This window comes from Cheilinus undulatus, linkage group 2, assembly GCF_018320785.1.
Source record: "Cheilinus undulatus linkage group 2, ASM1832078v1, whole genome shotgun sequence".
Classification (NCBI taxonomy): Eukaryota; Metazoa; Chordata; class Actinopteri; order Labriformes; family Labridae; genus Cheilinus; species Cheilinus undulatus.
In genome coordinates, this window is record NC_054866.1 from 28124385 (window position 1) to 28147666 (window position 23282).

Here is a 23282-nt window from a genome sequence, read left to right on the forward strand (position 1 = left end):
CTGAAAAAATATATAAACTGGATCAACTGTAGCATTTTTCAACCTGTCTGATTGGCCTTACACTTTACAAAATCTGCAAAAAGCCTTTAAAACCCACTCATGCTTGGATTTTGATTTAAGGATTGGGACAATTAGCTGTTTCAATCATTTCTAACTTTTTATATATTACTATTTAAAATCTTTAAATCTTTTAAATCTCTTTGCAAAGTTGATGGATTGGCCAGATTCCATGTCTGTTATCAGGCAGTTCAATCTGCAATGATTGTGCCCAGTCCAATAATGACCAGACCAATCAGTGTCAGAGATGGTGGCTAAGGGCGTTTAGTTGTACTGCCAGCTGGTAAACAATAGCAACCAATATCAATACCAATGTGTGTTTTCATCAATTTGGCACATCTTTTCTGCATATTTGGGCATTTTGGCCAATTTTTTTGAACTTTCTACCTATTGTCCATTTTCTGCCTCTTTTGACCAATTTTTGCCACTTTTGAATCCTATTTCACCTCTCATTCTGCCCATTTGTGCCAGTTTAAACCTGTTTTTGCCATTTTACATCTATATTTTGCCTCTCTGAACCCGTGTTTGCCTCCTTGACCCTTTTTGCCATTTTCCACCTATTTTTTCCTGGCTTGGCTTTGTAAACCCATTTTTGCCAATTTTAACCCGTTTAATTCTGTTTTACAAAAATGTGTTTACATTTTGAAGAGGACCATCTACTTCTGCATGAATAAATTAAAAATATATATTTGTTGCTTATATAAGGGTTGTTATTATTCAGGTAAAAAAGATAAAATATTGTTATCACAGCTTAACTTTACAAGGAACCATTTTGCTGACCTCAGTGTGCAGAAAGCTCTCCCCTTTATCACCCTTGTGGCCGGCTTTGCATACAATGGATATATGAAACAGCCTATCTGACATGTCAGATTATCATTTTTCATAATTATTTGCATTGATTCAGATTCAAAAAATGGCCCTTTGAGCCTAGAACTGCCACATGGATCAAATTTACCCCATAAAAAAATCTCATATTTTTGCTCCAGTTTTGTTTTACGCCATTAGATAAACAATTGAGATAGCTATGGAACCCCCACTCTTGCCATACTGCCTAACCAAAAGTCATAATCTAACCCTACATGGATACAACAGGCAAAGATCATCATCTGACAGTGATCAGGTGTTCATTGTCTGTGGTTAAATAATTGTTCTTGATCAGTGCTCCTTATGAAAATAATGCACTCTAATAATGGGTACATTTTACCTTCTAACAGTTTTAGGTATAAAGAGACCCTATGCAGTTCTAGTGTGAAATAGTTGCCTAGGTTGGATAATCAGTTTCCCCTCACTGTCTTTGCAGAGTGGAGTTCACAGTCGGAGATACACCCATCAACAACTTCCGCATGATTGAGAGACACTACTTCCGCGATCAGCTGCTTAAGAGCTTCGATTTTGAGTTCGGCTTCTGCATGCCCAGCAGCAAGAACACATGCGAGCACATCTACGAGTTCCCTGTGCTGTCTGAGGAAATCAGTGAGTGTCACAACTCACATGTAACAGTGTTAGACAATTACACCCACACTGAGATGTTTTATATGATGTAACAGGATTTAAAGATGCAAATCCTGAGTGTTGTGTTTCTTCTTTACTCCCAGTGCGAGAGATGATCCTGAACCCTTATGAGACACAGTCCGACAGCTTCTACTTTGTCGACAACAAGCTGGTGATGCACAACAAGGCAGACTATTCCTACAGTGGGGGGCCGTAGAAGAAGACCCCCCCACCACCACCACCACCTTTCACTTCTCCCTGTTTTAGACATTTTCCATTATCTATGTACCTCTGCAGGAACAGAAACAGATGAACTGATGGACGATCCACTCTTTTCTCTCTACTGTTAACTCAATGATTTTACATTCAGGTATTCAGCTGCCAGACCAATAGATTTCCTCTTTTTGCCTCTTTGCAGGAACATTGAATTCTAACAGTTTAAGCATCAGTGTGTGTGTGTGTGTGTGTGTGTGTATGTGTGAGTGAGGGGGTGAGTGAGTGAGTGTGTGGGCAGCAAACACATGCAGTGTCTGTACATGCTGTTGATTTCAGTCTGTGTACGTGGGTTCCTCTTGATCATCACAAAAAGTTTAATTTACATTTTGTAGGTTTTGATAGAGATAAGTACGAAGAGAAAACAGGACAGAGTGTTATTTGTTCTTACCAAACCAGACAGGAAGCACACCAAGGGATAGCGTTTTTTTGTCAATAGTAAGTGTATTAGCCACAGGAGAAGCTGGTCAGATCAGCCTCTTTATTGAGAGACCAGCTGGAGTGCTGGCACAGAGCTGGGCTTTACATAGCTGCAGATGGGACTGTTTGTCCCATTTACTTGTCTATTTTAAAGAAAAACACACCAAAGGAATCACTGATGATGTAAGTGTACACATTATAGAAATACCATGTGCTTTATTTTGCTGTCAGCAAGCCAATTTGTTTGGCACTGTACCACAACCTCCACACATGGTGTTCTTCTTACAAATACAGTACTGGACATAACTTTTAGGCATGTTTGGACTATAAGTTTAGGATGAAGTTAGGCGTAGATGTGGCAAGTAAGCCACCTGAGCAGGAAGGAGGATTGACACAACCCCAGTAGTGCTCTGGATGTCCTTGCAAATTACCAAGGGCATAAGAAATAATCTGTTGAAATAATAACTAAGTTCTCATCTTTAGTGATCAATAAATCAGTAAGGGGTGGATGTGGTAAGTAAGCGTGGCCAAGGGTATTGTGCGTAGGGTTGCCACAAGCCCCAGGCCATGTTGTGGATTCCCCAAGGGCCTGGAAACCGCTGGCAGTCTCCAGGCATATTATAAGGGGTGAAAAGGCCTATACAAAAGAAATGCTATCAAGCTTGACCTTGGCTGCCAAGTGACACACGTGTGTCAACATGTGTTGAGCCCCCCACTCTCCAGCCCTGGGTTGTGGCACATAAATCTTTAACACCCTACATGCCTAAAATGTATGCACATTACTGTACATCCATCCATTACCTACAACACTTAGACCATTCAGAGATGCAGAGGGCTGGAGCTGATCCCAGCTGTCACTGGGACACCCAGGACTGGTCATCAGTCAATCTCAGGGCTGAAATATAAAGACCAGGTACCCACACTTCAACAGGAAACCTAACAAGCATGTTTTTAGTCTGTTGGGGTGAGCCAGGGTACACAGAGAGAACCCTTGCATGCATGGGAAGAACTTGCAAACTCCACACAGAGAAACACTGTGTGGTGGGGATAACCACCAGGCCAAAGGGCAGGCCACAAAAAATATGTTGCAAACACATTGTTATTTAAAAAAAAAAAATTAAAAATAACAATTTTACCTTACAGTATATATGGAATGATGCAATAGGATATTTTATGCACCAAAGCTTTCATACTGAACAACTCTCTTTAAAAGACATTCGTCAAAATTTCAAATATTAAACAGGACTACTCATGAGGCTAATGGAAATTTGTTTTCAAAATAATTTAATGGCCTTTTTGTATTGTACGATAAAACCCACAGTTGTGATATGTCTGCTGTGAATTAAAAAACAGAGTAAGAATAACAAACTCTGATGCTGTTACTGCTCTGTTTCTGCTGGATAATCTTTAACATTTGTGGCTTGAAATTATCTCAGAATTTCACAAAACAATTATCAGTCTTCCCTGGAAAATTCAAATTGAGTCACACACCATGGACCCAGTGTGCTGCAGGTAGGAGAACATACAGTATATAACTACATGCATGGTGCGTCATTAAGTATAGTGCTCTAACAAAGTGGCTTGTTGAAGGCAAAGCACTGATTATGTCACAAAATAACACACCCCTCCTCCATCATTGATTGCTGGGTTGTTTTTTTTTTCTTAAAATGAGTTAAAATAAGTCATAAAGGGTGCTGAGAGGTTGCTATCCTTGATGCACTGGTCACTGTTTCAAGTCCTGAACGAGTCCTGGTTGAAGACGATGTAATCATAATTGATCACATCATTGCAGAGGTTGGCAGGTTTCTGACAACGTCCCAGTGCCCACTAAGACCTTTGTCAAAGTCTTTTAAGAGACTAGCTGCTTTCTCCCTGTTAAGCAGGTCAAGGTACTCCAGCATCCATGACTCCTTTACGAAGCATGCTGGCTTTCCACTCCATCCAGTTAAGAAGTATCAGCCTTTTAACTGAGAGACAGCTTAACGGCCAAATGCGCAAGTTTTATTCTTTGGCTTACTGCCTCAAGTGAAAGCAGTAGAAAATAGAGGAGGTGCAGTCTCAAACTCTGATGTTGTGTTCATCTGACCATGAAGACTCAGCAGCTGGATACCCAGTCAGTATTTTAATAAAGGGGCTGGGCTGAGCAGCATCTCCTGTGGCTAATGTACCTACCATTGATGAGTACCTCATAATACCCAACTTCAAAAAATCTGAACTATCCCTTTAAAGTAAATATAAAGCTTTATGAATTATCCCTTAAAGATCAGCATTCAGCTAGTTTGTGTAGAAATCTTACCCCTAAAGTTTTTTAATTTCAAGTAGCACACATCTGAGTGACTTTGGTCTGCCATCGCTCATTTGAATGACAACCAGAAATGTGTACTTGTCTGTGAATGTGTCATTTGTTGTTTGTTTTTATGTTCATAGTACTACTAATAATACTTCAGGAGTGTTTTTTTAATAAATAGCCATTTTGAAGTGTCAGACACCTACTTTAGCCAAAAGTCAGATACCAATTTTGATATCCGGATGTTCTCTGTAGTACTGAACACTGTGTATACTTTAATGATCATAAATGTTTTAAGTACAAAATGAAGAGTATGTAAAGTTTGGACGGCAGATACTCCATCACTGCAATAAATATGGATTTTTTTCGAAATTTTGATGTAATGTCATTTTCACAGATTATGGCACATTGCACTGACTGGATAAGAACTATTTACAGTACAGTTAAATAAAAACAAAGTAGACATATGCCATAGAGGTAGTATACTTTTAGTGCTGTGTCCTTGTTTATCTGTATGATTAAATTTATCTGATCAGCCTTGTTTCCCTGCAGGTTCATGATTCAGTTTCATGTATACGGTAGCTTCAGCTGACACAACAATCACTTTAAAAGTATATACTCAAGATTTTCACACTTTCAGGCACCATTTAAGCTCAGTTGAAGCAAACTCATATGCTACAGCCTTACAGTCCTAGAGGTACAGGTCTAGGCTCTAATCCTGTACGTGTCTTCCTCCTCTCTCTTTATGTTTCCTGTCTCTCTTTGGCTGTCCTATCAAATACAGGCAAAAAGCATTGAAGTTGGTCATAGGTTCTGGTGTGCTGATCTAGTGTACTGTATATACAGTCATGTGCGTAAGTTTTAGGTGTGTAGGGCACTGAGGATCCATCATGGGGCCTGATATGCCACAACCAGGACTGGGAAGATGGGGAAGGCAGGGGCAGCCGGAGTCAAGATCAGCACGTCCACACACGTGCATCACTCTGCAGCCAAGGTCAAGCTCAACAGCATCCCTGATGTCTGGGCCTTTTCACCTCTGGTGCTATATTACATGACTGCTGGTGGTTTTCAGGCCCTTGGGACATCCACAGTATGCCCAGAGTCTTGTGGAAACCCTACTACTCATCCGGATGGTACCCTAATCCTTGCTTACTCTCAACATCCACCCATATATCCTGCAGTGATGAACTGTCTTTACAGCGAAACACAACTTAAGTTCCACCTTCATGCGATGCACATCTTTGCTAACATTAGCAAAGACGCTAACAACAACTTGGAATCAAGCCATGGTCACACCACTCTCCTCAGCTGTTTCAGGACAGTTTTCTTCAGCTGCTCAGATAAATGCTGAAAAGTGCTCCAAAACGTTGAGCAAGTCCTGTTTGTTAAAAGAAATTAATCCAGTGTACAAATCCACAGTGGAGTTAGCAAAACTGAAGTTAATTAGCAAACCTTAAAAGCTGAAGACTGAAAACATGATGCGTTCAGGTAACTTCAGTAAATTAGACGGCTGTATTCTGTATGTTCTGATATGTTCAAATGTCACATAAAATGGGAAAATGTAGTTTTTCATGAGAAACTTCAATAATAAATACAGTAGTGAATATGTGTTTGTATTGAGGGATACACCATAGATGTGACAGACTGAATCATAGCTTTTTAACTCAAGCACTACTCGGCTAAAACCACTTGTAGTTAAAATATTTGCCCTTATTTTGTCTTTCCACCAAACTATAGAAAATGTTGATAGTTATATGGTATATATATGGTGTATATATAAGGACTTGGATCAGCAGTTTCAATGTGCTGTACATAGACTTACAAAAAATGAAAATAAAACACTTGACAATAACAACCTTTAAAAATGTAAAAACATAAAAATATACTTAAACTATTTTTTAAAAATACTGTGATTAATCATGATTAATCACAGCATAGTGATGTGATTAACTTGATTATTTTTTAATGGAGTAACAGCACTAGTCTAGATAATACCACCTGTATAATGTGTGAATTTAATTACCTTACCATGGTAAGTTATGATGTTAGGGCAAAGAGTTCCCCAAGAGTTCTTGGGGAAACAGGAAGTTGCTGGTCAGATGCCATGTTATCACTTTCTGAGCGATGACCTATCTCTGATAATCTGAGAAAAATAATTCTGGTTCTACTGTATCACAGAGAGTTGAAGGCCATAAATGAAGTTAACCAGATTGACCAGTATATGATTCCTTGCCCCATGAAAGGTAAATGTGATCACTTTAATTCCCTTGGCTAAACCTGAAAATTAAAAAGTGGACTCAAGTGTGACTAAAACTAGTTAACAGTGTAGCCTTCGAATAAAAGAATAAAAATAAAAATTACCTGGCACAAAAATGCAAGCGCAATAAAAAAAAGGCATTAATGAATCACAGAGAAAATTTCTCAGATTTATTTCAAATAACACTTTTCACTCAGTTTATGACATAATACTTTTACATAATTAGAGACTGGTTGTACGTAGAAACCCAAAGTGCTAAAATAACAACTGTTACATAAAGCTGGCAGGTGGTCTATGTGGTCTCATTCCTTTTATTCTGGTTATTTAAAGGTGAAAACAAAAGTACTCAAATTTACAGAGAACTTCAGAGATGAGACAGTCAATAATGATACAACTCCTCCTAAGCTTAACAAAGCAAAGTGTCTCTGCTACCATCTTCTGTGAGAACTTGCGTACTGCAGTGACGCCATGACATCACGTGTCATCACCCATCCAGATTACTTTGCTTCCCACATCAGTGTCAGTGACTATTCGAAACTACCAAACTATTATTCATGGGCTATAGTTAATGAGTTTTTAGTTTTAAAAACTATGCTTCATTTTTTATAAGTTATAAACCAACTGAGAGCATCGGTATAAAGATTCTTTCTTTCTTTGGTGATTCACTGAGTTTATTTCATCATCTGAAAGCACTGCTGTTGACTTACTGACCAAAGAACATAAATCTGTAAATAGAGCCTATTTTTTAAACTTTTCTTGGCAAAGGTTCACAGCTAATGAACGTTTTATTGTTTAAAGAAAGCAGAATGAGAAATTTACCTAAACACACTAAACAAAATCAGCAAAGAGAGACATGGTATCACTGGTCTAAAAGGGTTGTCAAAACTGAAACAGTCCCAAATCCTCACAGGTAGAAGTTTTCTACAAACAGCTAACCCTGACATTTTCTACTAAACTCTGTAGAAGAAGAGGGCTGCAGATTCTTTTAATTATGGTCTTTTCTTTCTTCTCTATTAATGACCTCATTCACATTGTCAAATTAGTTTCATGTCTATTTAAATTTTAAATATAGTGCTCTGGAATCACGTCTGTTAAAGCCGTAAAGGCCAGTTCACACTCGGTCCTCAAGTTTTGTTCATATTTATCACAATATAGAGAACTTTACTCCTTAGACTGAGATTTATTTAAATTACAAATATACTGTGTTTTACCAATTACAAAATTAAACATCCATTTTCTGAATTCTAACCAGAATATTGTGAGTACTTACTTGTAAAGGACAATAAATAATTGGTTTAATATTAAAAGCATGACAAAATTATCTAGTTTTCCTGTTTCTTGTCTACTTATTATTCCTATTCTATGTTTTTGCTATTTAATATGGAGCTGCTATAAATAAAAATAAATCTATGAGAAGAAAAAAGTGTTTGAAATAGACAAAACGATCCAGAAAGAGCTCTTATTTGATCAGGCTTGCTTGTTTGTGAGAGTTGAGACAAACAGTGAACCTCTTCACACTGAGTCCCTTGGCAGAGCCTGTCCCACAGTGGTAAACAGAGGTTAAGATGGGTTAAATAACCACAAAGCTAATACTGTGGCAGAAATCTGCCAGTGAAAACTTTCCCCTTTCAATTTAACACTAACAGACAGGTTATAGAGACAAAAGAATCATTACATTAGGGAGATTGGTGTGCTACAGGAAGAGGTCAGGTACCCCGCCAGGTTCTCCACCCCTGAATAAATCCCAGGATGGAGTCCATGCAAAAAGCCGGGCTCATCAGAGTGCGCTGTGTTTCCTTCTTCAAACCCAGCCTTACGCTGACAGGCAGCTGTCTCGCTAGCAGGAGAAGGTGTGATCTGTAAGCAGCTTCTCTGCAGGGCGGAGGTCGTGGACGGGGTTGTGGTGGTAACTTGGGTGTCAGATATCAGGCCTTCTTCTCCTAGCTCCTCCCACAGGTTACCTGAGTGTATGAAGAAACAACAGGTGGCTTCTGAAGAGTATTTGTTGTCAAGCAGTAAACAATAGTGTTTGCTGTAACCACAGAATGATCTTCCAAATCATTTTTCTCGAGAAGGGGTGGAGACATGTTGGCTCAGAGACATAAAAGCATAGCTCACCGGGCACAGAAATAGGGCAGAGTGGAAATGAAAATAAAACTGTTTTCTACTGAGGCCTTATGTAGACATGCAGCAAAACATTTTATTAACTCAACTGTTTTCTTATTATGACAAGTAAATTTTTGTTGTTTTTTTCAAGAATTAAAATGATTTGGGCACACAGATAGTGTGGTTTAACGTGTTACCCATGTACGTGGGCGGCCCAGGTTCGAATCCAGCCTGTGGACCTTTACCGCATGTCTCTCCCCACTCTCTTCCCTGTTTCTGAGTCTATTCACTGTCCTTCCTCTATCCAATAAAGTTGTGAAAAAGGCTAAAAAATAAAACTATAAAAAGGATTAAAATTATTTATCTTGTTTTCAGTGTTGTTGTTTTTTCCACGATAATGAATTACATTCTGCTGTATTGTCAACATCTCCAGAAATCAACTAGTTATTTCTGGTTTTCCTGCATTAAAAAGATAAACAAGTCAAAGTGCAAACTCTTATGCACTCAAATGTATCTGTGCTCATGGCTGCCATAGTTTTCTGTGACAAACTGTGCATTTGAAAAGATCTTCCAAAAAAAATACAAAAACAAGTGTGGATCATCTTTCCATAAGGGAACCCTCACATAAACTCAAAACTGTTTCTACCTGAGGAGATGTGTTGGGTTTCTTCAAAAAGGCAGCCAACACACCTCCTGCTTGTTTTTTTTTCAGCATGTCATTAATTGTCATACCTTGCAGCTGAAGATCAGTCAGACTTGGGTCAAGAGCATCGATGTCATAACTGGCGTCTCCCTCCAGCAGAAAGTCCTGCATGCTTCTGTGGCCAGCGCTGTAATCTGCCTGTGCCACACTGTAAACAGGTGGCACCTTTTGAGCCACGGGTGAGTTCAGGCTTCCAGTAACTGTTGACTGTCCATGGGGTGAGTACAGGGCAAACGAGTTGCCGAGATGAGCCGCACCAGGGGGAAGGTAGCAGGGCTGCTGGGGTTGAATATTTGCATAATGTGAACGCAGAACAGGTACACAGGGTGGATGAAGCTGGGCTGGGCTGCAGGCCAAGGAGGTGATGTCGTAGGCAGGAGCCCCTCTGGACAACAAAGTTGAGTTGGTATAAGGTGGCAAAGACCTGAATTTTTCAGGTCTCCCTCCAAACAGCTGGTCAAGGTCTTCTGTAAGAAACAATTCATTTATCAAACAGTTTAAATCAGCACTACAAGTTTGATCAATCATCTAATAAAATCATTTCACTCTTTTCTTTCCCAACACTGTGTCTTTGTTACTGATGTCTATCAGTATGTCTAAGAGACCCACCTGGCTTGGCCATGCTCCTTCGAACTGTCACAGGGTCTTTGCGACGCCACTTGTGCAGCTCCTCTTGCATTTTCTCCACCTTGGCTGGATTGAGAGCCCACAAGCAACCTTTACGGGATGAGTTCCCATTTTTGTTCTCCACCTTCACAAAGCACTTGTTCAAGGAGAGGTTGTGACGCACAGAGTTCTTCCATCCATCTGGAGCTGTCTGGAAAGGTGGGAGAAGAGTTGAAAGCAGCTACTCCATGATTTGTCAGGCTGCTGCAGCTTAAAACAGTTACTATATGTGCATCTTTAACAATGAGTTAGAGCAAACCTTAAAACTTTTTTCAAAATAAAACGTGAACAAAAAAATTATTCATAATCTGTGATACCATGACTTAACCTCTATAGATATCAGATGGTCTGTGGTGATATTTGTTAGGCCCTGCCTGTACATACATGCACCTTTGTCATCAGGGTGATCCATCCCCTAATCATGGCGTGATTAGGGGATGAGTCAAGCTGCACAACCTTTTAACCCAACTACAGCACGTTATCCAAATCTCAGATAGAGAAAATTCACCAAGCCATAGGGACGTATCACTCATGAGTCAGCTCTACTGTCATGCTTCAGAGGTTTCATGGAAGAGTCTGGCTGAGCCACTGATGGCCCATTACAGTTGTCTGAAACCTCTTTGTGCCACAAATTATATCCCTTGGGTGGCAAGTACCTCCTGGATAAGGGCTGGCACAGAGGACCCATGACTGCCACTCTTTAGATACTTGGGAAACTGGTGAGTTTGTGAGAGATTTACCCAATGTGGCTCAGGTGAAGTCTGCGCTAAGGAAGAAGAAATAGAAGGTCTGCACAACATCGCTTTTAGTGATGTAAAGCCCAAACAAAGCCTAAGGCTCAGCTGCTTTCCCCAAAATGGGCAGCGCTCCATACAAGTCTGCAGTGTAAGATGCAACCAGATGGTCTGAATCCCTGTTGCTAAACTTCGAGAAAGAGCCTGCCATCAGTATTAAGAGTCACTCAACGCCTAGAAACAAGAATGCCCTGACCACCTGTTGGACTCATCAATGCATGAGTATCAACATCCCACTTCTGCCATCTAAGGGAAGTTTTAAAGTTCCTGATCAGAGATCCACTCCCAACAAGTGACCTGACACAGTCATACAGGCATAACCCACAGACACAGCATTTGCATTTTCATTAATTTGGATGATTGAGCTCTGGCAGTGATTTGGGGTGGCAAAAGAAACCAACTTTAAACCTCTGGATCGAAATATGTTTCATTACATATACTTTAACATGTCTGGTTTGACAACAAGTAGCCTTTACAGCAAATAGTGTTTCTGCATGGTCATCTCAGAAGGAGACTGAAAATAAGCTTCAGAGTTAGCTTGTCTCCCAAGGAAGGAACTGAAATTTTGACCTGAATGCACCTCAGCACCTCATTTCTCTAAAATGAGATTTCGTCTCCTCTTCTCTGTGAGGGGAGAGTTAATTCATCCACAACCAGGATTATGAGTATGTAGGAGCAATCATTTAGGAGTCTCAAATAATAGCTAAGGTTTTTTTTTTTCATTCAGTCCTCCATTTCCCATATCTCCTTGTCATGTTTTATGAAGAGATGCCAAGTGTTTTTAAAGAGAGACCACTAGCTGATTAGTGTATTTAATTCCAGTCTCGCCTCATGGGATTAGGCACTAGTGCCTGGTGCTGAGCAGACTCCTCTCAATTCTGCCATCAAATATTGTGTTAACTTCAGCAGAATATGACTGAAAGCAATAACACTAATCCTGATGCCAGCATTAAATATTATGAATATCATTTCTTGTCCCCCTTCACCACCTTATTGACCCAAGACCTTTGAAAATACTTAAAACAGTGCATACTTATGTAGACCATGATCCTGATAGCTTTAGGATAGGAAGCCTCCACTACAGCAAATATACCAGTTTGCAAACATCTCCAAAGCAAGTTCTGTTTGACTTCTCAGATTTTAACAATTTTAAGTGTATAAGGGTCAAAAGTGACAAAGACTTACAGTTTAAATTAAAATCTGCAATTTTCTGCTGTTTTGAGATGTTGAAAACGTGTTGTGTTTGGAATAATGGAGAATAAAATGCCAGGTGCAGCAGAGCCAAGTAGTGTTCAATTATAGCTGCCACTGGATGCCAGTTTGGCTTAGTGGGTAAAGCAGGAACCTATGTACAGAGGCTGTAGTCCACAACCCACAATTCCAGGTCTTGGCACTATTTAGTGCATGTCCTCCCCCTCTCTCTTCCCATGTTTACTGTCTCTCTTCAGTTATCTTATTCTGATAAAGGTGAAAGCACACAAAAGTCATCTTTAAAAAGAATGTTGCTGCCAATATCCTGAGCTTTTTTTGCCCTCTGATTAGGCAACCAGACCACTGTCCTTGTCTTGTCTTGTCTTGTCCTGGCATGCATGCAGAGTGGGTGGATTGATCTACTGTCCTCTTCTGTTACAGTACATGGCGTTATGCCCCCTTCATAATTACTATACGCCTTTTCCCTGTTGACCTTGCTGACAAGTAAGCAAGCATTTAACAGGTTGTAAGTCAAACAGTGAAAATGTGGAATAACTTCATAGTTCTGTATGTTTCATACACATACAGTTTAATTTTGGTCAAATTAGATGAACCCCATACTTCTACTTTATGGTGATATACAAAGGCATACGACATCATGTATTCTGCTGTGCTAAGCATGTACGCAGTTAAACTTCTGAGTCAAAGTCCAGCAAGGAGTCTGGAGCAAGTTCTAGTCTTGTTTAGTCTGTTTGAAGTGTTTACATGTGGGAGAAAATCAGTCTCCAACCACATTACTAAGTCTTAGACTGATTTTGAGAAATCTGATTTAGTGTGATGTTGAAACAAAAATGTTTCAGTCAGACTGACAGCATTACTCTACTTTTTAAAACTGCATGTAAATATACTTATTGTAAGTTTCACCTTGTTCTTGAATGTGCATCAGAGTCAACACCCTTTTTAAAATCTAGCAATATATCTTCACTGCAGTCTAAATACAGAAACCAGGATGCCTACCCTTCCTCGAGGGTACATCAAAATCTGTATCTAATTTTGCACCATCTGCAACATATATCTGATATCTGCATGTCTTAGCAAGTGTCCACTGAACTGAAACGAACTGTAAGATACATGAACATATTCAGAGAGCATTCAGATGTGTCTAAAAAATCTCATCTTTTGCTACTATGACTTCTCTCGGTGTATCACTAATCATCTGCCTCACGTGTTTTCTGGCCCTGCAGCCTGAGTTTGATGTGACATGCAGCTGTTTGGAAAGCTGCCATCTATAGAGCACCTTCCTGAATATGAATGGCAGCAAGACTTTGAGCTCTTTCCAGAGGTGGGTCTGAACTGATTTGATGCATAGATACCTGGAATCCTTTGGAAAATGTACAGTGTCAGTGTCAGTGCAAACAGGGGTTCTTGAATCTCCTTCAGGACTGATAAAGTATCTATCCATCCATCCATCCATCTATCCATCTATCCATCTATCTATCTATCTATCATCTATCTATTGACAGTATTTAACGTAGCAGTTGGATAATTTAACAAATATCAAACAATGGGTAAGAATTTATAATATGCTTAATTCCTGCAGTACCTCTTCAACAATGCTGAACCATGTCCCTAAGCCTGCTTTATCCTTCTAAACTATCTGTATACTCACATGCTAAACTGAATACAAACATCCCGTCATTTCCCTCATTATGCCAGCCTCATGCCTTAACACGTTTTACCAGGTCGCTCTCATGTCACCTAGCTGCATGTGAAGCACATCACTTTTATTAGTGAATCAGACATTAGAGGGATCCCATGCGAGTAATTAGTGTCAGCCACAACACTGCGGTGGTTTGGATGATCTTGCGCTTACAAACCTGAATGTGAACTTTTAAGCTACTGTAGAAGACTAAGGCTAAGACTCTGAAACGAGATAGAGAAAGCAGAGTGACAATCTAATTTTTTCCATTTAAGGTGTGTTCACAACAAGAGGGAAGCCAGTTTCTTAGATTTGTGATTACACAGCAATTTTAACAACAATAATAGAAATACAAGGAAACTTGAACAAACATGGCCTGGTCAGTGGTATTTTTAGTCCTAATTTTTGCTCCTTCATTTTGTTCCTCCTTCTTTCTTGCATTCAACCAATTAAATAATTGTGAGTTATATAGAAATATCGTATTATATAAGACAAAGACTCTTTAATGTATTGCAAGCTCTAAATCTCAACAAAACCTTTAAATATGCGCTCATTTGCTAGCTCAGTTAGATGGGAAATAAGAATTTTTCAAAAGTCAAAAATCAGGAGCAGTAAAATAATTGTGAATTTTTCTGGTTTTCATTTCTATTAACTGTGGAAAAATGACAAGAAATTGGTCAACTTTTCAGCTCAGTCATTACCTCATTATATGAGCATTTTCTTGTTGAGTTTGGTCTCTTATCCCCAGCTGAGAGTTTTATATAATATGATGATGATTTGATTAGTAAAATATGGCTCCAGTAAGATAAGAATGAGCACTAAACCATGTGATGTTTAGCAAGTTGCATGTGATCTAGTAGTCTTTACTTTGGCAATCTGCCAAGAAGAAAGAAAAAGTAGAAATCTGTTTCCAGTCTTTCGATAGGGTCATTTCTTGCTCCAAGGTCAATGTACCTTACGGATAGTGGATTTATTTTAAACGAGACACTCAAAATTAAGAAACAAGCTGTTTTCCAATTGTTTAAAAATAGGGATAATAAATAAAACATGGAATAAACCTGCTCCTGGCCCAGGCAGGTTATATTTAACTGGGAATGAAAAAACAGAAAAGAAATAAACTGAAAAACAAATGCCTTTCATCCTACTGTTTTCATGTTCCGATCAAAAAGGAAGTTCAAATAACAGAACACTAGAAATGTAACATTCTTTTTTCCTATGTGTAACCCACTGCAGGTGTTATGAGAATCTAATTACCAGTGCTCTGTTCTTTGATCCTCTTTTTTTAGATCAGAATACAAAAACAATAAGATGAAAAAAAACTTTTTTCGTATATTCGTTCCTTAAGGAAAACGTAAAAAGAGAAATTGTTTTTTTCTTTACATTACCGATTTAAAATGAACTGTCTCAAAGGGCCAGGGGCAGATTTTTTAACATTACACTGACTCTCCAAAATACCACATTGGCAACAGCTAAAATACCAAACTCAAAAATTGGAGTTGACAAAATAATGGGTTACATTAATGTGGATGCTTCAAAACCTTAATATTTATGCTCACAGGGAAAGAAAAAGGTTTTCCCTGTGCAACTGCTGAACCTGATGTTTAACAGTTGCTTGAATTTAATTGTGATCCAGAGACATAAAGTGTAATTAATACCTTAAAATAGGGAAAGTGTTCAGTCATGAAGCTGTAGATCTCACTGACTGGCAGGCTTCCTGTTTTACTGTTCCTCAGAGCCATGAAGATCAAGATGCTAGAGTCATGAGGGGAAAAATCATATTGAATTTTAAATAATCACTTTATTGCGCTTATTCTTCTTATCTTAAAGCGACAGATATGAGGTGTCATCAAATATAACAATATTATAATTATACACATTGAAGCTTTAGATATGAATAAGCACAGACAGACAAATTTAAATGATGGAAACATTTATGTGGCACCATGTTACCTGTATGAATAAATGGGCTTGGGGAAGAGAGACTGTGAGGGGCTCTCCTGGTGGGACTGACTTGGAAAACTTTGGAGAGAATACTTTGAGCTGTTGGACTGATCATTGTTTGGGTGAATTCTGGATGAGACCTGTGGAGATACAAACAAATATCAAATTCAAACTGACTAACAACAGGTGTGGTTCAAATCAAATATTCACACTTTTTCTTTCATTAGCTGAAGCCTATTTATGGATTCCTTGACTCTTGTACCTGTCAGTCACCTCTGATAATAGAAATGTCTTCTCACTGTCAATGCCCTGATTTAGTCTGATATTTTCAATGGATTAATAGGTACAGACACTATCTGTAACTCAGCTACTAAAGATTATTGTGACACCTTGAAAATGCAAAGTAAGCCTTAGTCTATTTATCCTCTCTTTTTCAATGTTAGTGTTAATCATTAAAAAAAACTCCCTTAAACTTAAGTATTTGTCTTTATCCAACAGACTCCATACCTGTTGTAAAGGGCTCAGTGAGCTGTAGTTTGGATAGCTCTGAGACAGGAAACTGGGGGGATCTACTGGTCTGACAGCTGGTGGTTCTGTGTAACAACTCTGAGAAGGAGAAAGATGATTTTAAGGTTTATTCCAGACTTTGTTTTACCAGGGCAATCAATGACAGTCAATCAAGTATTTACTGAGGTTTCTTTTTTTCTCACTTTCAAATTATATCTTCTGATGTTTATTTGTGTTATAGAAGTAACCACAATATTGTCACCATTAAAACTGCAAGAAACAATTTTTGGCCACTAGGAGGCACAGAATAATCTTTCGGCTGATATGGTAAACTTTTAAAGATTTTTTCCTCATCCAGCCATCCAGAAACACAACACAATTGGAGAGGGGTCTGGCTGAAGACTGCAGATCTCTTGCAGACCACTACAGTGAGACACCACATCTGTCAGAACAGAGGGGACATCATTTCCCAGTACAATTTTTCAGGAGGAAGTTCTGGCTGTTAGAGTCATTAAATAACCAAATTGCAAGCATTATAGACCAGCAACTTTCCATAAATAGAACGGAAAAAGTCTAATGTCTAATCTGGGATTAAATTATGTATAGACTTGTTTTAGAAATAGTTAGGTTAACATTGACTTCATTAGCTTTAGCTAAAGCTAACATAACTTTGCTAGCTAAATAGTTAAGGTTGCTACATACGCCAAAGTACGTGCAATAGATATAGCTAAAGCTGAAAGCTAAAGCCAGTTTCCCTTCACATAGATCCTTCTAAAACAGGTAAAGCCTTAGCAAAAAAAATAGCATAATCTAATACAGTTAACATTGTTTGCTTTAGCTTTAGCTATGTTAGTTATGTAGCTATATTACCCACATACTTAGTGTAGCTTCCTAAGCTTAAGATTTAGCCACGGAGCTGCATAAAGTACATAGCTTACATAGCTAATGTAGCTTCATTAGCTTTAAATTTAATTATGTTGGCTATGTAGCTAGTTAACTTAACATAGCCATGTAGCTAAAGCAACTTTGTTAGCTTGCACCTTAGCTATGTTTGATATTTTTCATGGGAGACAAGCTTTTTTTTCCTGCAAGGAGACCTTTTACTCAACTTTATTATACATTTTGTAGGTATTGCAGATCAGGTTTTTTACTTTTAACTTTTGGTAGCTTAACCCTTCCCTTAACCCTTCCCTTAACCCTAACCGGAAGTTTAATCCAAATTTATTTTAAAAGTTTCTGTCTAGATTTCCATTCTGGCAGATGTGGTGTCTCACCGCAGTGGTCTACAAGGGGGGCATCTAAGAGCTGCTGTCTGCAGCCAGACTTTCTCGCAAAATTGAAATCCATTAGCTACTGTCTGACACCAGTCTGGGCTGTAGCAAACATAATGGGTTTTTGGTGGGGCCAGGAATATTCAGATTAGCAATAAAAATACTTTTTTTTACAAATGACATCATTGTTTATCGGTCTGATTGGCAGTTTTATAAGGTGAATTCAGTCAAAGTTATTAACATGTAAAGGACTATTTTTAGATGTTAATTTGCTCTTAGTGGGCAGCTTTCCAGCTTAGGGCCAATGCCCACAGAAAGCAAATGGAGGATACTAATCGGACTACTAATGGAAATGGAGAGAGCTTTTGACACCCAAAATCTTTTTTGGATTCTGTTTGTCAAGATTGCCATAAAACTGTACAAATATACGTATATTGACCACCTGGAGGAAAAAGAAACAATTAAGAAAACAACATATATAATGGATAAGTTTCACTTATTAGCAAACATTTGACAATTTACGCTTTCAGGAAGCACAATTATTGTTCATAAAATTCAGGGGTTTTTTGCTCCTTAAGTTTTTTTTCCATCTCTATCAACCTTAGAGTTAATTTGGTTCTTTAGGTACTCCATGTTCCACTTAAATCCCCAAATAGTTTTCTTCAACAAAGTAACAGGCAGGAATAAAGTGAGTTTACCATTTGTCTAGAAACCTGAATGTTGCCGTTGCACTGATCCCAAGACTTTGCTGCTACATCATTTGAGCTGTGTGAACAATTTTCAGGGTGACACCCATCCTGCAGACAGCTGAAGGTGGACAAGTGCAGTCTTAGGCAGTCCGTGGTGGTTACTGCTCCATCGCTGAATTGTTGATGGTATTGATGGTAATGGTCTGAGCCCACAGGACCATGTCCCAGTCCTGATCCTGAACCAGACATGGTGGTCCGGTCCGTGCTGTGCCTTCGGTCAGCAGCTGCAGGTCTCAAGCTGAAGGTGTTGATCTCCTGCTGGGAAAGGCAGACGTTGTTGCCCTCTTTAGTCGGTGTTGTGATGATCATCACAGTGGGTACAAAAGTTAAGGACAATCTACACTAACTGTTGACAAACCAATCAGGGCTGGGCTTAATGTGTAAATCCTGTCTCAAATCCCATTTCTGGACCAAGAAGCTGCCAAGATGCTTACTGTGAATCCCCTGAGGCCATTAAAACCTCCTGACTGATAGTAAATAAGCTGTTCCAGCCAGTTATGTTCATAAACATTGAGAAGTTTACTTCACAGGAGCAAGAGAAAACATAGTAATACTAATAAAGGGCCAGAGCGGCATGTGAGGAATAAAGATTCTTGAATGTATACTATAAAAACTATACAAGATAAGACAGTTCAGCTATTAAGCCATCAAAAAATTATAAAAAAAAAAAAATAAAAAATATATTTTTCTGAATTCAGGGTTGAATAAACAGATTTTCATCTTTAAAAGATCCTATTAAATAAAACGCTGATTATGCTGGATTAAAATATTTGGCCTTCATAGAAAGCAAAACTATTTGTTTATGTATACTTTATTTAACTCCCAAAAATTCTGTTTAAAAACACAAAGACCAGGCAACACAGTGAACACTTCATGGACAAAAGTATTTGGCTGCCTGACCAATACACCTACAGGGACTACAATGACAAGGCTTTTTACAAGATTTTTTAGTGGTTTTTGTGGGAATTTGTGCCTCTTCATTCTGTTTAGCATTTATGAGGTCAGGTACTGATGTTGGAAAAGCAGGACAAGCTCACAGTCCCCGTTCCAGTTTCTCCAGGTGCTCAATGGGGTTGAGATCAGGGCTCTGTGCGGGCCATATAAGTTCTTCCACACCAAGGTTGTAATAGTTTTAGATAGTTTTCATTAGTTTTTATTTTTATTTTGTTTTCACTGTCTGTGTTCAATTTCAGTTTAGTGTCAGTAAGTTTTTACTACTGGTTTGTTAGTTTAGTTTAGTTTTGTATTTTGCAAAAATGCTTCATTTTAGTTTAGTTTTTATTAGTTTTAGAGTTAGTTTTAGTCTTTTTTTGGCTACAGGTCAGGGCTGAGTGAACATCATACATTTTTAAAAACATATTCAAACATGCTACTCTTCACTTATCACTTTATATATTTAAAGATGATGTTTGGATACAACTTCAGACATATAATTACCACTCTGTGAAGTCTTAACCAATCAGTTTAGGCAATTTTACACTTTGCAGACTTGGGTGTAGGTGCCAGTCAATATGGTTGTGTCAAAGACTTAAACTAAGGATATTTTGTCTCCATTTTTATTTGATTTTGGTTAGTTTTGTAAGCACAGTATACAGTTTTAGTTAGTTTTAGGGTTTTTTTGTAAACCTTAGTTTTTATTTAGTTTCAGTTACCTAAAAGAATTTTTTTAATTTTAGTTTTAGATAACTATAATAACCCTGATCCATACCAAACTTGTCAAACCTTGGGTCAATCCAAAAAGTAAAAAAAAATTACCTCCTAAGTCCACAGGGTCAAGGAAAGGTGGGAGTAAGAGGATCGGAAAGGAGAACCGCAGTGATTAAGAAATCCAACTACACTTTCCCTCGGTGGATGTTACGGACGTGACGTGTGTTCTTGTGTAAAAGCTACAATTTAAATGTTGATAGACTACAAAATTTTGCATCTATCGCTTGATGCATTCACTGTGTTGTTGAGTGTAGCGAATGAAACATGTGAAAACCTTTGTGATAAATATGATAAAGATAATAATTAAGATTTTTATAGCCTGATATCTGTTTAGGACAAGGCACCGTGACTATGAACATCTGGAGCAGCAGAAATTTTTCTTTTAACCTGATCTCTCCTCATAACCGGTATGACTTGATGAATGATCTTCAAGTCCTTTTATTTTGCAACAGTATTAAATCATTTTCTTGTATTCTCTACCTATCCATTCTTTATTTAATTCTCGTTTCTGTTGCTATAGGTCTACTCTGGTTCTGTATTACTTTTAACTCTTTATTTGAAAACGACTACAAACAGCACGTAAAAAACCTTCATTGGTTACAGATTTTCCTTGCCTTACTTTTGTTATTATGATGAGAAATATCATAATCACAATATGACAGTATGACAACTATATCACTTGAAATGTTTGTGATTTAACTTTCATCACACTTACTTTACTATTTCAAAATAGCAAAAAAAATGCAGTTTGAAATATTGACTGGTCAACTGATTTACTGTTTAGATAAAATATGGAAATGAAATAAAATAAATAGTTATCATATGTGGGATGATACAGTTGTCATTTCTGTAATATTCCTTCATTCATCCCTGTTTCTGCATCTTTATCATATGAATTATAAGCCTGACAGTGAGTTTTATTGTGTGGTAGGGAAGTTAGTCAGATAGTTTTGATGAATAGCCAACAGGTGCATCATTTTAAATGAAGTTGAAGCAAAGACTTGTGGATCGTCTTTTCATCTCCCCTTTTGTAAAGGCTGGTCTAGTATGTCCTATGCTAAAGGAGATAATGAGGAAGTAATGAAGCTCCTCTCCTTATCAATTAGAGAATTCGAGCAGTCTTTGTCATGGCCAACTCTAAAATACTTCCAGGTCATTTCACTCAGGACTTTTGGAATGATCCCCATGTCTCTATAGTCCTTGCTTTGTGCACTGGGGCATCAGACTGCCAAACAGAAAAAGCGTGATTTGTCACTCCAAAGAAGGCATTTCCACTGCTCCACAGTCCAATGTCGGTGTGCTTTACACCACTCCATCCAATGCTTGGCATTGAACTTGGTGATGTGAGGCTTGCATGCAGCTGCTCGGCCATGGAAACTCATTCCATGAAGCTCCCCCACACAGTTTTTGTGTTTACATTAATGAAGTTCAGGACTCTTCAGATATGGAATCAACAGAGCATTTGAGACTTTTACACACCATTGCACCTTGACAGTCTTTGATCTTGCTCTGATTTAACATGGCCTTCTGCTTTGGGGCTGAGTTTCTGTTGTTCCTAAACGCTTCCGCTTTCTAATAATATCACTTACAATTGACTGTGGAATATCCAGCAGGGATGAAATTTCACAAACCGTCTTTTTGGGTTGGTAGAATCCATCACAGTCTCACAGAATGTTTGCAATGGAGACAGCATGGCTAGGTGCTTGACTTTATACACCTGTGGCAATGGGTCTTATTAAAATACCTAAATTCAATAATTAACAAGTGTGGCCAAATACTTTTGTCCATATAGTGTATGAAGAACAGCATAACATAACTCAAATTGGACTGAAACTAAATTTATTTCCAGTCTTACACAGAAAAGGCTATTTTGGGTTAAGTAAAAAGGCCTAAAGCACGTCAGTACCTGTGATTCTGCCATCTTTTGGCAGGAGGTCCCACAGGGCTCACAGGTGTGGAGGCTTGCCTCAGGGGTTAATGTTAGAGACCTGCTGCTGCTGCTGCTGCCAGGGTAAAATGTGGAATCTGACTTTTTGCACCAAGATCTGCTCCTGTAAAAAGGGAAAAAAAACATGTTTAATTTAAGTTATCATGGGAAACTAGAAAAAAGCTAACATGTTTATGTAGTCAGTAACAAACCGTTGATGCTTCTTTCAGCTCACCTGCCCACCAGAGATCTGCAGGCGCTCCACTTTATCAAATGTTTACATTAACAGAGCTGGCACCTGCATCAGCCACACACACAATGTCACACAAAGTTGATAAGGAAGTAGTTTGACATTTTTTCTGCCTTACATGTGATGATCAGTGTACGTAATATATCATTTCATATCTGTGGGAAGCTAGCTGGTTAGCACAGCTTAGTTTTGACTTGACAGCCTGTTTAGACAATGCATTACTGATCTGTTCTGGGCATTTGGATGCTAAGTGACTGTACTTTAGTACATGTCCCCATTCTTTACATTGACAATATGTCTTTAGTAACTCATTTGTTATGCAACAACAGCCCATACATCATCTCCGTGGCTCTCTTTTTGTGGCTTGGCATTCCTAGATGTCTAGATGTGCACTGAAGCCGCTCACAATACCAATATGTAAATTGGGCAAATTAGCAATGAGCTAAGAGGCTATCTGTCCCTCTTTAACAGTTTTTCTCCCTCATTTTGAGAGGAGCCATGGTGTGTCGTTCATGGGCAAGCCTTCTTCTTCCTGCTGTTGCTCTTTCTGTGAATTAGTGAGCTTTAGAGGTGCAAGTACAGGCAGATTTGACAAGAAAGCCAAGAAACTTATCCAAAATATCAAATTGTTATTTCAATTTTTCTAATCAAAAAGAGAGGAAAATGCTAAATATAAAAATCACTTTTTTTTTTATTTATGATCTTTAACTCAACAGGAAGCAGGTCTTTTGTGTTATTTTTACAAAGCACTTTCGGTCACTGATCTCCTGAGATCATATCAGCTGAATCCTCATCCTACTGTACATCCACAAGATGAATTATACCGCCCTTTGACAGAAGGGGTGCAGGCGTGGGAACAGTTAAGATCATTTTCAGCTCTACTTTTTTAAAAACACCAACGTTTGACATTAAAGGATGTGAAAGGTGCAGGGGCACATTCAGCTGAGTGTAAAAAAAGTGTTATCTGATGCTAGCACAGATGACAG

The 23282-nt window shown here is 38.4% G+C and overlaps 2 protein-coding genes across 2 annotated transcripts in view; one reads left to right on the forward strand and one right to left on the reverse strand.

Moving 5' to 3' along the window:
* Positions 1-3930, forward strand: part of unc119a (unc-119 homolog a (C. elegans)) — a 29601-nt gene extending 25671 nt beyond the window's left edge. The window contains exons 4-5 of the mRNA XM_041810047.1: positions 1358-1530; positions 1653-3930. Coding sequence (XP_041665981.1) covers positions 1358-1530; positions 1653-1765 — 286 coding nt within the window. The 3' untranslated portion in view covers positions 1766-3930. The remainder of the gene's footprint in view (positions 1-1357; positions 1531-1652) is intronic.
* A 4526-nt stretch (positions 3931-8456) lies between these two features.
* Positions 8457-18721, reverse strand: foxn1 (forkhead box N1). The gene is made up of 7 exons (XM_041798060.1): positions 18362-18721; positions 16393-16491; positions 15895-16025; positions 15600-15696; positions 10204-10411; positions 9624-10061; positions 8457-8746 (listed from the first exon to the last, which is right to left on the reverse strand). The coding sequence occupies exons 1-7, from the start codon at positions 18719-18721 to the stop codon at positions 8457-8459; spliced, it is 1623 nt and encodes a 540-aa protein (XP_041653994.1).
* Positions 18722-23282: the final 4561 nt, after the last annotated feature.